The sequence below is a fragment of the Macaca fascicularis genome, chromosome 8, assembly GCF_037993035.2.
Source record: "Macaca fascicularis isolate 582-1 chromosome 8, T2T-MFA8v1.1".
NCBI classification, from domain to species: domain Eukaryota; kingdom Metazoa; phylum Chordata; class Mammalia; order Primates; family Cercopithecidae; genus Macaca; species Macaca fascicularis.
In genome coordinates this window covers 152,341,131-152,354,381 of record NC_088382.1, presented here as the reverse complement: position 1 = coordinate 152,354,381, position 13,251 = coordinate 152,341,131, and the positions used below count along the sequence as shown (strand labels likewise).

Below are 13,251 nucleotides of genomic sequence, written 5' to 3'. Positions count from 1 at the left end.
CTGAGCCCTACCCCTAACAGGAGGCCCCACCCTGAGCAGGTCCCCACTCAGGTCACAGACTGCACCCCCAGCCCTAGGGCAGGAGGCAGGCTGTGTGCCAAAGGCTTCTCCTGAGTGCAGGAGGCAAGTGTGGATGGCGTCCTCCCACTCAGGTGCCTGGGGATGATGGCGGGGCACAGGTTCTCCCAGAAAGAAGCCCCCGGCACTCCAGAGAGGGAAGAGGCTGGGGTTCAGGGTTGGGGGAGGCCACCTGTCACTGGGGACCCTGCTGTAGTGTTTGGATGCTGTATAGTGGGTATGTAGCGCTAAAACAAATTTTGAAAAATGGGGGTGCTCAAATGAAGCCAAAAGGACGAGTGGGAGCGTGAATGGTAGTAGCCCCTCCCCTCAGAACCCTCTCCTTCCTGTGAACTTTCTGGGTCCATCCTCCCAGCAGGGAGGGGTCATAGATGGGCCGGAAGGCTCAGAGAGTTCTGGCCACATGCTTCAGGCAACACAGCAAGTGCAAGTCCTGGGAACTGCCCTCCCACCCTCTGCAGGGACGTCCTCCTTTCGGGGCCAAGCTTTGCTCCTGTCAGGGCAGAGGCTGCAGCCCATATGACCAGGGCCCTGGACCAGACACAGCCCCGGATCCCGTCCCCACCTGGGGTGTGCAAGGACAGAAGGTCTCTCTGGCTTATTCAACAGGTGTTTATTAAGGGCCTACGCTGTGCTGAGGCTGCCGTTCAGGGAGCCCCATGAATGTGAGGTCTGGCCCCTCCCTTCAGGCCTCCAGGCCCCATCTCTGGAGCCTCCCAGGAACTCATGCTACCCCGGTCCTCCAGTTCTACTCAGTCCACTTCATCTCAGCCTTTGCTGGGCCCTCCTGAGTGCCTGTCCCCTGCTGGGTGTGGGGGACACCATGGACCTGGCTCAGGTCATAGATGGGGTAGGCAGGGAAGGCTTCCTGGAAGAAGAGGTGCCTGAGCACAGGGTTAAGGGTGGAGAATGCAGGCCCATGGAAACAGCAGCAGAGAGGGTTGGAGGGGCCGTCTGCAGGCCGATCTGTGTCACTAGAGCCGATCTGCCGGGTGGGAGTCCTGGAGAGGGCCATGGGAGGGTCAGGGTGGAGGGCAGAGGCACAGAGGGACATGGTCAGACCTGTGTTAGGACGTGCCTCAGGAACCAGGACAGGCTCCCACTGGGCCGGGTGTGTGAGGAGTGGCACGGGGACCTGGGGCACCACACCCAGTGTGGGCTGCAGCAGGGCCCCCGGAAGCCTACAGCTGTCTGGGGCCCCAAAGCAGCAGGCTGAGTGCAGGGAGCAGTGCCAGGATGGCAGCAGCCGGCTGCAGTGCATGGGCCCCGCTGGCGTTGCACAGGTCGGTGTCACAGCAGGTGATGTTCTTCTTGCCCACGTAGTAGTCCTGTGAGTCATCCACGCAGTTTGAGCTGCAGCCTTTGCTGATGACGGTCAGGAGGCCCACGGCGCCTGGGGAGCAGCGGGACCCAGGGATGGGGCTGCCCTGCATGCTCACCCGCCTGACCTGTCCCAGGCCTCCTCCTGTCCCCACCCTGCCTGAAGCTCTAGAGTCCCCCTGGGCTGGCCTCAAGATTGCAAGCAGTGCAAGGGCCTAGTCTAAGCCCTATCCAGATGCCCAAGTCAAGTGGACCACCCACTGAACATCAGCAATGGTGTGAATGAGTGAGCAAGGACAGGGATGGGGAGGGACAGAAGGGTGGAGGAGTGGCAGATGGAGGATGGGGAGGGACAGACGGGTGGAGGAGTGGCAGATGGAGGATGGGGAGGGACAGATGGGTGGAGGAGTGGCAGATGGAGGATGGGGAGGGACAGACGGGTGGAGGAGTGGCAGATGGAGGATGGGGAGGGACAGATGGGTGGAGGAGTGGCAGATGGAGGATGGGGAGGGACAGACGGGTGGAGGAGTGGCAGATGGAGGATGGGGAGGGACAGATGGGTGGAGGAGTGGCAGATGGAGGATGGGGAGGGACAGACGGGTGGAGGAGTGGCAGATGGAGGAGGATGGCTGGAGGAACAAATGCTGGGTGATTGTTGGGGGGCAGGTGTGGGACGGGTGAGGGATGGGTGGAAGGAAAACAGCACATAGGTGTGGGCAGATGGCCAGAAGGATGAATAGTTCAGTGGCAGAGACCTAGGCCTGGCAACTTTCGTCTCCCCACTCACGGATGCGCTCGGTCCAGCACTGCTCCTCCGGCTGCGTGCAGTTCTCCACATTCAGGCAGTCCTCGTTGCTCACCTGGGCCTTGCAGGAGTAGCACAGCAGGGCAGTGCCTGTGGGGTGGAGTGGGAGGGGCCTCAGAGGCTGCCCCATAGCACTCCCCAGAAATGGTGGCTCCTGGGCAGGGGCCTGCCTGCCTCATCTTCTCTGCAGTGCAGAGAGCAAGATCCGGGCCCTTCCGGAGAGAGCACAGTCTGTGCTGGGACAGTCCTCTGCAGGGGCACGAACTTCTCCACAATCCCCCAGGACTGGCTTTTCTGCACGCCTCCTGCCACGGTGCCCGGCAGCTGCCATGTGTGCCCCAGCCCCCTGCTTGCGAGGTTAAAGCTTTGTTAAAACGCCCATGCTCTTAAGAGAGAAGGGGCTCGCCTCACCTGGCAGGGGCCCGGCTGGACAGGTGGATGACGCTTTTCCAGGACTTCCTCAGGCCACCGCCATGGAGGCCCACCTGGCCTTGTCCCCAGCAGCCCGGCCTCTCAGCCCCTCTCAGGCCTCCCGCGTCAGCTCTCGCTCTGCCCCTGGGGTGGTGGCCCTGCTGCTAGGTGCTCATAGCCACTGTCTCCTCCTCCAAAACAACCGCACCTGCCTGTGTAGGCAGGTGTCCAGCACTGTCCTCGGTGCTCCTCACCCTCAATATCTCCTCCCCATCTTCAGGGCCCCCTCCTCAGTGCCTCTGCAACACTGCCCTGTTTAATCCCTCGGTGGCTGTTTTGTGACCTCGTGTTCCAGAAGAGGAAGCTGCGGCTGTGGGGGTGACTGACCCAGGACCCTGGGTCGGGAGAGTCCTACCCCAAGCAGAGCAGCGCAGGCCAGCAGCTCCCTGGGACCCTCGGAAGCTGCAGTGCTGGGACTGGGCTGGATGTAGACCCCCCGGGTCCTCGCAGGACACCCCCAGCACCCCCCTCTTGTGCCCTCAAAAGCACTTCTTAGCCTGAGGCTTCCTGCCCTGTGCCTCCCGGCTCCTCATCAGCATCTCTGTCCATCCGTCCGTCAGTCTGTCTATCTGCCCCCTAGGAGCCAGGCCCTGCCCCACGGTCGTGAAGGAGAGTGACTCCTTGCTGGCCCTGCAAGCCCTGGTCACAGGGGATGGCAGGGAACAGGTCGCTGCCTGGTCGTGCCAAGAGCTGCCTTGGAGGAATGGAGGCTAGGGCGAAAGCCTCATCCCCTTCCCCCTTCCTCCTTCCTCCTTCCCCCCCCCCCGCCCATGTGCCCTGCAGGTATCCCTCTGGCCTCCCCGGCTCACCCCTGCTCCCTTCCCTGCTGGGGGCCAGCCAGGGCCTCACCTGGCTGCAGGGCCAAGCCTGCCATCAGCAGGGCAAGCAGCACAGCCTTCATGGTCACGGGTGGGCAGCGGTGGAGAGGGCCTTGAGTGGCTTTATATGACCACAGCTGGGGAGAGGCTGGACTGCCCACAGTCAACACCAGCAGGTTTCCTGGAGCCAGTGAGGGCCCCGGGACTGGGCAGATCTGAGTCTCCTCCCTGAGCGACCTGCACCTCCCTCTCCCTTTGTCCTTCTTTCCACCTCTGAAGGACAGAGCCTGCCCAGGGCCATATCTCAGCCACCCCGGGCTGAGGGCTGAAACGTCCTCAGGCCCCAGATTATGCCTCTCCCACCTCCCCAACCTCACAGCGCAAGGCCAGACAAGGGAGACCCTTTCTCCAGACTCCTCCAGGCCTCAGCCTTCCAGCCAAGGACGAGGGCACCTCCCTGGGCCCTGTGCTCCTACAGAAGCTGTGCCGCCCTCCTGGGGCCCACGGCCCACGGCCCACGGGGTGATAAGTCTTGGTCACAGCGTCACTGACAGATCAGCAGCAGGTGCTGCAAAGGACAGGGGCAGGGGCTATTCTGGGTGTGAACCAAAAGTAACATTCTAAGGACCCCCAGCCATCTGAATGGACCCCTCCTCTCGGCAAGGGCTTTCCCAGGTGAACCTGAAAAACTGGTTCAGGCCATGACAGCAAAGGGTTGGACAGCCTCATTATCCCTCCTCTCTTCAGAACTCAGGAAGAGCCAGCGTTAACATCAACACAGGCCTTCAGTCTGATGAGAAACATTTACCAGCTATTTTCTCTGAAGCTTGCTGCCTGGAGGCTTCCTCTGATGATAAAGCCCTGGTCTCCACAACCCCATATAACCCAGACATTCCTTTCTATTGATAACTCTTGCAACCAATTCCCAACCAGAAAATATTTAAATTCACCTATAACCTGGAAGCCCCCAGTTCCAGTTGCCCACCTTTTTGGACCAAACCAATGTATGTCTTCAATGTATTTGACTGATGTCTCATGTTTCCCTAAAACGGATAACATCAAGCTGTGCCCTGACCACTTTGGGCACATGTTCTCAGGGTCTCCTGGGGGCTGTGTCACAGGCCAGGGTCCCTCATATTTGGCTCAGAATAAATGTCTTCAAATATTTTACAGAGTTTGGCTCTTTGTTGACACAGGGGACAGCCTCCCTGGGGAGGAGACCCTGTTGGACAGGTCTTCATTTGTGGGGCATTCAGTGTGGGCTGGGCCTTGGGCTAGGAGCTTTACCCTCAGGACCGTGAGTGACCCTCAGCTTGGAACTTTAGCTGCAAGGGAGTCGGGAAGTGCAGCTTTTAGCAGCCTCTGCAATAGCGGGAGGCAGGGGCTAGGCCCAGGGCTGTATGGCCTCTGTCTGCCCCAGATCCCCTCTCCCTCCTGCTCCATGACCTGGGAGACTGGTCTAGCTCTCATGGGCAGGAGATGAGAGGGTGGAAGAGACAAGGTCAGGCCAGCTCTCCTGCCAGCTGGTTGGGTGGTGGCTGCAGTGCCTCTGGCCCTCTAGAGCAGGCCCAGGTTCTCCTGTCAGCCAGCTGGGTGGTGGTGGCCGTGGCTGTGGCCTTCTAGAGTAGGCCCACATCCTGTCAGCCAGGCTTCTCCTGTCCCCAGGGCTCTGGCCAGCCTCTGGTCACTGTACTCTCCCCCTCATTCCTGCAAGCCCATGGGGGCGGTGGCTTCCTGCTGCTGCTGATTTTGAGGGGGACTGGTGGCCCTGCTGTCTCCTTCAACCTGTCCCCTGCCTTTGTACATGGGGCCTGAGTTAGATGACTCTGCCTCGCAACCCTCTTGGGTATACTGCTGTTCCTGCCGGATGCTGGTGGGTCCACTGTGGGCCGTGGCCCTGCCTGCTGCCAAGTGTGTGTCTGGAGGGAGGAAACAGGCCCCTTCTCCCCTGACGCTCTCCCGTCCCTGTTGATGGAGTGTCTGGTGGGAAACAGGCCCCTTCTCCCCTGACGCTCTCCCATCCCTGTTGATGGGGTGTCTGGTGGGAAACAGGCCCCTTCTCCCCTGACGCTCTCCCGTCCCTGTTGATGGGGTGTCTGGTGGGAAACAGGCCCCTTCTCCCCTGACGCTCTCCCGTCCCTGTTGATGGGGTGTCTGGTGGGAAACAGGCTCCTTCTCCCCAGACGCTCTCCTGTCCCAGCTCATGGTTGTCTGGCTTTCATTGTTTCCTCCTCTCCTCGATTTTGCCTCTGAAAAGGGCTCTGGCACATTTTAGGGGGTGGTGAGGATGTTGCAGGAGAAAGTCTTGGGGAATCGGCCCCTCTCCCAGCCCAGCAGGCCTGCACCATCCGGGAAGGCTGGCAGATTTTCTGGGGTGTTCGGGGGACATCAGCTTCCCACTGTCTCGCCTTGAGTCTGGGGTCAAGGTGACACTACTGATGGGAGCAAGGATGATGCGAGACCCAACCTCCCTGAGACTCAGTGGCACCAGGAATCTGCCTTCGGGCTTCCCTGGGGGCTCCAGGTCATCCCCTGTCCTTTTGGGGCCTCTCCCGCATGGCTCCCTGGAACTCATTGGGTTGGGCTCTTTTCCACGGAAATTGTCTCTTCTCTGGCAAGTGAGAAGCCTGAGCCCAAGAGGGACAGGAACTTACTGGAGGCCATGCAGGGTGACTGCGGCCTACCCCAGACTCCTTCCTTGCCCACTCTTGCCCACTCTCTGGACATGCCCTCCAGCCCATGTCCTGTAAGCTCAAGACAAGGAGCCTCACACAGTCGTGAACTGCTTCCATGTGTGGCTGACAGCCCCTGTCCCATCCTCCCTCCGCCCCCAGCCCCAGCTTGCTGGGGCTCTGGCCACTCCTGCACAGTAAGTTTTCTTATCTGTCTCTGTATTCAAGGTACCAGCCTGGGACTTTCTGTTCTCAAATATTTACAGGTGTGTAAGTGTTTGTTGATCTGATTTGATACACAGTGATTGCTGTAAGGCAGTGGTTCTCACGTGGGCGACTCTGCACCTCCAGGGAATGTTTGGTGATGTCTGGAGGCATCTCTGCTTGTTCCAGCTCAGGGGTGCTACTGGCCTCTAGTGGGTGCAGGCCAACGAGGGGGCAACACACAGGATCCCCACCACAGAATTCGCAGGCCCCAACATCAGCCGCACTGAGGGTGTGGCTGGCCTGAGGATGGCGTCATGGTCACGGCTCCTATACGGCATTCCTAGAGCCCCAGCCCTAACCACAGGTTGGGTTCTGACCTCACCCGAAAACTGAGCCCTCACTGTGGTCAGTCTGAACTCTAATCCTGGTTACCTAACAAGCCCTGGTTATGGCCCCACCTTGAGTCATAAGACTAGTCACACCCGGAGCCCTGGCCCTGGCCACTGACTGAGCCCTGATCCTGGTCACAGAATGAACCCTGACTGTGGCCATCCTCTGATTTTTGACCCTGTCATTCACACTTTGGCCATACACCGAATGCTAGGCCCTGAGCCTGAACTGAGCCTGCATCTTCTGGCAGTTCTCCTTTCTGGGAAGTTCTGCCACAAGGGGCATGGCTTCCTGTGGACCCTCATGCAGTGGACAGGGGCTGAGAGGCTGATTTGAGTGATAATAAAACTCCGGTCCTCCGGTCAGCTGGCTCTGTGTGAATTAAACTCTTCCTCTATTGCAATTCCCCTGTCTTCATAAATCGGCTCTATCTTGCCAGGGGTCAATATGAACCCAATGGGTGATCACACACTAGTGTATTTTATTCCTTCTCTTCCTCTCTTTCTGATCCCTCCCCAGTGCCAGAATGGACTTGGTCTTTGAGAAGAGGCCCAACGTTCCCTGAGCAATGGTAGGAGCACCTGGGGAGGAGCCCCATGCATCTTGGGGATCAGGCCCCAGTTCCATGGCAATCCTCACTGCCCACCAGCACCGCCCAAGTCCTGGGAGACCACCTGATCCCATGTCCCTGAGGTGGTAAGCAGTCACACCAGGGATGGAGCCAGCCTTCCTGGGAGGACTTTGCTGTCCCAGGAAACCCTGCCTCGGGAGCCCCCATCCAGCGGCCCTGGGTTCTAGTCCTGCCATGTGCCTAGTTTGCCCCATGACTCAGCGTCCTCCTCTGAAACACATCTGACTCTAGCGTGCTCAAATTCCTGCTCCACAGAATCCTGTGCAATAAAAACGGTTAGTGTGGCTTCAGTGTGACTCACCATTGGCCTCCTTCCTTTGCTCTGCTAGTTGCCTCCCAGGACTCTAGATTTTCCTGTTTGCTCTTGGCCTTCCACCCACCCACCCCACCGCCATGGACCTAAATCAGCTGGGCTTCCTGGAGATCCTGCCTTCCACCTAGTGCAGGGGATGAGGCTGGGGCCAGGGCAGCCAGACCAGGCCCTGGGGCTTCTGGGAGCCGACTTACCTCGCAGGGAGTCCCACCACCACCTTCGGGGAGCCCCACAGAGTCCCATGCTGGAACACACATTCCTGTGTATAAATTTTTTTATTTCATGCAGCATTAATTAAAAAAAATAAAGCTAGCATGTCACTTGCAAAGTCATCCTGGTGTCAGTTTGTAGATTCTTTTCTTTGGAAAAACGCCGTTGCAGATCAGGAGGAAAATCCGCTGGTGCACATGGGATGGCTGGGGGTACTCAGTGCCAAGCCCCCCATTTGGGTTCTGGAAATTAAGGCCATGACTTGCAAGCTGTGTGTGTGTGATATGTAACTGTGAGGGTTTGTATGTGCAAACCATGTGGGCATGGGAGTGTGGCTGTGTGAGAGAGGATGCTTATCTGTGTGTGTGGATCAAATGTGCGAGTGTGTGGCATGTGTGTAAATGCGAGTGAGTGTGGGTGTGTGCACGGGTTGTGTGTTGTGTGAGCAAAAGCATGTGTGTAAATGTGGGTGTGTGTTGGGGCCACCAAGTCCTGAGGGTGCAGCTTGGAGCCCCTCAGAGGCGTTTTCCCCCAAGCCCACCATGGTGGGGCCCACAGGCCCTCCCCATCTCTAACTCTGCCAGGGCCCCTGTGTTCCCAGAGGAGGTGCCTTTTCCTGGCTTTCACAAAGGTGCCATCAGGGCCCTGCCTCAAACCAGCTCCCCTCCTGTCTGGGCACCAAGGTGGAGATGGGTACTGCTCCAACCCCTGTCCCACCAGCCAGGACCCTTGGCCTCCAATGACCCTCAGAACCGCCCCCACTGCTCTGCACCCTCCGCTTGTGCCACTCCCCCTTCCTGGAGTGAACTCAGATTGGGGAGGAGACCCAAGGCACACCCTTCCCTTCCAGCTGGGCACAGCCTCACCAGCACCCCCCCCCCAGCCACCTCTGCTGTGGGAGGCCTGTCATCCAGAGACCTCCAGAGGGAGGGCTGGCTGGGACTGCCCCCACCTGAGGACTTCGGAAACTGAGCAAAGGACACTGCTGGGTACAGGCCCACCTCCAGGCAGAGGGAATAGCAGGCACAGGGGATGGCCCATGGGCTTGGGAGAGGACAGTAAGGGGTTAGCTCCGGTGTGGTCTTATGGCCCAGTGAGGACCTGGGCTGTATTCAGAATGCACCGGCTTATTTGGGCAGGGGGAGTGACTGGCCCTGTCAAAGGCCACTCTGACTGTGGGTGGAGATGGGGAACCCAGTGGGGAAGGAGAATGGTGCAGTGGCCCAGGCATGGTCTGGGGGCTCTGCTCTGTGAACTTGGGGCATGGCTGGGGGAAGGTAGTCCTCAGTGCCAGCCCCCAGGAGACACTGGAAACTGCCTTTGTAAAAGTTACAACAGTGAGAAAATGATGACAGTGAAGGAGATCTGATCTAACCAACCCCCAACTTGCCTTTAACCTGCACACTGCCCTTAGCCATTTCTGGGCATAATAGCCCTTTCCCAAAACTCAGCCATGTTTGTAAAGCTAATGAAAGGCCACCATTGCATTAGGAAGATGAAGGGAGTCTGAGTTCTGCTGAGGTGTAGACTTAAATGATTCCTAGCCATTATTCCAGGGGCCACAAGATTTGCAACTCCCCCAATTACTCCTGCAAGTAACATCACTATTGTGATCCTAAGATTGACCTTTTGAGATGCCGTTTCAGGTTGTTGCATGCCTAATGACTGTTGGGTGGCTCTAACGAGGTCCACCAACCCAGCAGCTGGTCCCGTGGCCCCACCTGGACGCAAACTCAGTGCACAGGGGACCACTTTCCACACCCCCAACCAACCAGCAGCACCCATTCCCTGGTTCACCAAACTCTCCTTGAAAAACCCCAGTGTCCGAATTTTCTGAGAGGCTGATTTGAGTAATAATAAAACTCTGGTCTCCCGTTCAGCTGGCTCTGCATGAATTAAACTCTTTCTCTATTGCATTTCCCCTGTCATGATAAATCAGTTCTATCCTGCCAGGGGTCAAAATGAACCCACTGGGTGATTACACACTAGTGTATTTTCTTCCTTCTCTTCCTTTCTTTCTGACCCCTCCCAGTGTCAGAATGGATGCATCTTGGGATCAGGCCCCATCCCCACTGCCCACCAGCACTGTCCAAGTCCTGGGAGACCACGTGATTCCATGTCCCTGAGGTGAGGGTGATAGAGGAGCTAAAAATAAATTATTTAGGCAGATAGTGAGGGTAAGGAAGTCCTCAGTAAGGTGTTCCTTTTAATGGAAAGCAGCCCCCAAATCATTTTCTTTTCTAATAAAGAGCAGCCTATAAAATCGAGCTGCAAACATAAGACAAGCAAGCTGGAAGCTTGCACGGGTGAATGCCAGCAGCTGTGCCAATAGGAAAAAGCTACCTGAGACTAGGCATGATCAAAATGGCAGCTCCATCTTCCCTTCTCTTTGCCAGCCATGTGTACAGTAGGGAGCAGGCAAGATGGTGCTGGCCAGGTAGAAAGCCCATTTGCATAATAAGATTATGGTGGGGTGACCGGCCTTCCCCACGCCATATGTAAATATCACCCTTGGTCATACCAACCTGTAGGCCCTTCATAAATCAGAACTGCCTCCTCAAGTCGGCCTATACAATCTGCAGGGGTCTGCTGCAGGCCGGCTTTTCTCTTTTGGACGCCTCTCTTTTGAAAGAGAGGGCTGCTCTCCTCTCCTTTTTTCTGTCTATTAAACTTTCTGCTTCTTAAGCCATCCACAAGTCCATGTCCTTAATCTTCTTGGCATGAGACGATGAACCCCAGGTATTTACCCCAGACAATGATGCTGCCTCAGCAGCAGAGTCACACCAGGGATGGAGCCAGCTTTCCCAGGGACGGAGGACTTCGCTGTCCCAGGAGACCCTGCCATGGGAGCCCCAGTCCAGTGACCTTGGGTTCTAGTCCCGCCATGTGCCTGGTATGCTCCGTGACTCAGCCTCCTCCTCTGTGAAACACATCTGACTCTAGCACAGCCAAATTCCTGCCCCATAGAATCATGTGCAATAAACACAGTTGGTTTCAAGCTACTAAGTTTTGGGTGGTTTCTGATGCAGCAGTTGATAGCTGTATGGGGGTAAGGGCAGACACGGAGACTGGGGAGGAGGCAAGACCACAGAGGTGTGGATGGGGGAGGGAAGTTGGAGGGAGTGAGAAGAGGCCAAACACTGACTGGATTTTGAGGGTAGAGGATCTGGATATGAGGGATGGAGACTGTTGAGGCTTAGCCTGAGTGAACAGCAAGGTGAGCTGCCATTCATGAAGGTGGGGGCAATGCAGACGGAGCAAAGCTGGGCTGGAGGATCAAAGTTAAGCAGAGACATTGGGTAGCACACAGGAGTCTGGATTTCTGGGGAGAGGCCCTGGCAGGAGACATGAATTTGGTCGTTGACAGTGTTGGATGGTATTTAACAGCATGACACCAGAGGAGATCACCCAGGGAGTGGGGATTGGTTGAACAAAAAGAGCCAAAGAATGGCCTGGTCAGTAAGGAACCAGCAATGGAGGGTGAGGAAGAGAAGACCCAGAGGGTGGGAGGGGCCTGGGAGCCCAGGGAACAACTGAGCTAAGGATGAGTGAGCTGTCACATGGGCTCGTGCCTGGAATTCCAGCACTTTGGGATCGCTTGAGTCCACAAGCTCAAGACCAGCCGAGGCAGCACAGCTAGACCCCATTTCTACAAAAAATTAAAGACAGGTGAGATGGTGCATGCTTGTAGTTCCAGATACTCTGGGGCTGAGGCAGGAGGATCCCTTGAGCCCAGGAGGTTGGAGCTGCGGTGAGGAGAATGTACCACTGCACTCCAGCCTGGGCAACAGAGAGACCCTGCCTCAAAAAAGGAAAAAGGAGGAGTGAGCTACCCAAATCTGTGTTTGTTTCTTACTGCTGTCCTAACAAATTACCATAAACATGGTGATCCAAAACAATACAAATTTATATCTTACAGCTCTGGGGGTCAGAAGTCTAATGGGACGATGAGTGTCATGGGCTAAGATCAAGGGGTCAGCAGGCTGCATTCCTTCTGTTGGCTCCAGGAGAGGCCTTGATTCCTTGTCTCTCCCAGCCTCTAGAAGCTGCTCATAGTCCTTGGCTTGTGGCCCCTTCCTCCATCTTCAAAGGACATCACTCCAACCCCTGTGTCGGTTGTCACATTTCCTTTTCTCTCTGCTTTCATCCCATTGTCCTCTCACTTGGCTTCCTAACCCCCACAAGAACCCCTGTGATGGCGCCTGCCCTCCTATCTGTACTTGTGGGCTCTCCATCCAGATTGAAACAACCAAGGATACAAATGATTCAGAAAAAAAAACCTGTGTCTGTACTGAACATGTACAAACTTTTCTCTTGTCACTATTCGCTGAACAATACTGTATAACAACTATCTACATAGCGCTTACATTGTATTAGGTATTATAAGTAATCCAGAGGTGACTTAAAGTATACAGGAAGATGTGTGTAGGTTATATGCAAATATTAAGCCATTTTATGTAAGAGATTTGAGCATCAAGGATTCTGGCGTCCTTGAGAGGTGCTGGAGCCAGTCCTCTATGGATACCCAGGGATGACTGCACACTGGGCTCACCCTGATAAACACAAGAATCTCCCCATCTAAAGAATCTTAACTTCATTGCATTTGCAACGTCCCTTTTGCCATGTAAGTAATGTATTCACAGGAGCTGGAGGTTAGGATGTGGACATCCTTGGAGGGCCATTATTCTGCCCACCACAGTCCACCCTCCAGTTTCCAAAGATTCGCATAGGTCTCATGGGCAAAATGCATGCACCCATCTCAAGGTCCTCCGCAGCCTTGACTTATCACAGCATCAACTCAGGTGCACGTTCACTTAAGTCGCACCCAGTTCAAAAGTTTCAAATTCCATCATCTGAATCATCTAAATTGGGTATGGATTGGGCCCCAGCTAAGTAAGGGGGTCAAGCAGGCGGGCTGAGCACTGGTCCTGGTGACTGGAAGGCAGCACTGCCCTCCCCGCATCAGAAACTGCACCGGGAAGGCTGTCCTGGGCGGGGCGGCACGAAACCCTGGGCGCCTGTGGCTGCCCCAGAACTGCAGGAGCCCCAACGCCTTCAGCTCAGGGGTCACTGGTCATGAAAGGAACGTGACACCCTGCGCCCATTCTACAGATGGAGAGAGCAGCTCGGAGCCTGGGTCCAGCCCGCGCGGCCCACCCCGGCCCCGTTTCCCCTCTCCCCTCCCTGTCCGCGCTTCTCCCCTCCTACGCCTCCCCCAACCCTGGGACTCCCACTCCTCCCCTCCCCGCCAGGCCTCCTGCCCTCCCAGGCCCTCCGTTACCACCCAGCTCTGGGAAAGCCGGAGTCTGGCTCCCAGACACCACTGAGCGCCGAGT

At 56.6% G+C, this 13,251-nt stretch overlaps 1 protein-coding gene across 2 annotated transcripts in view; it reads right to left on the bottom strand.

The window, feature by feature from the left end:
- Positions 1 to 672: 672 nt before the first annotated feature.
- The window catches only part of PSCA (prostate stem cell antigen), a 46,730-nt gene continuing 34,151 nt past the window's right edge, over positions 673 to 13,251 (bottom strand). The window contains exons 1-3 of one of the 2 annotated variants that reach the window (XM_045398778.2): positions 3,524 to 3,592; positions 2,186 to 2,293; positions 673 to 1,471 (exon numbers count right to left, since the gene is read on the bottom strand). In XM_045398778.2, coding sequence (XP_045254713.1) covers positions 1,260 to 1,471; positions 2,186 to 2,293; positions 3,524 to 3,575 — 372 coding nt within the window. In that variant the 5' untranslated portion in view covers positions 3,576 to 3,592 and the 3' untranslated portion in view covers positions 673 to 1,259. Of the gene's footprint in view, positions 1,472 to 2,185; positions 2,294 to 3,523; positions 3,593 to 13,251 lie in introns of those variants that run through there. The other variant, XM_073999568.1, reaches the window with a different exon arrangement.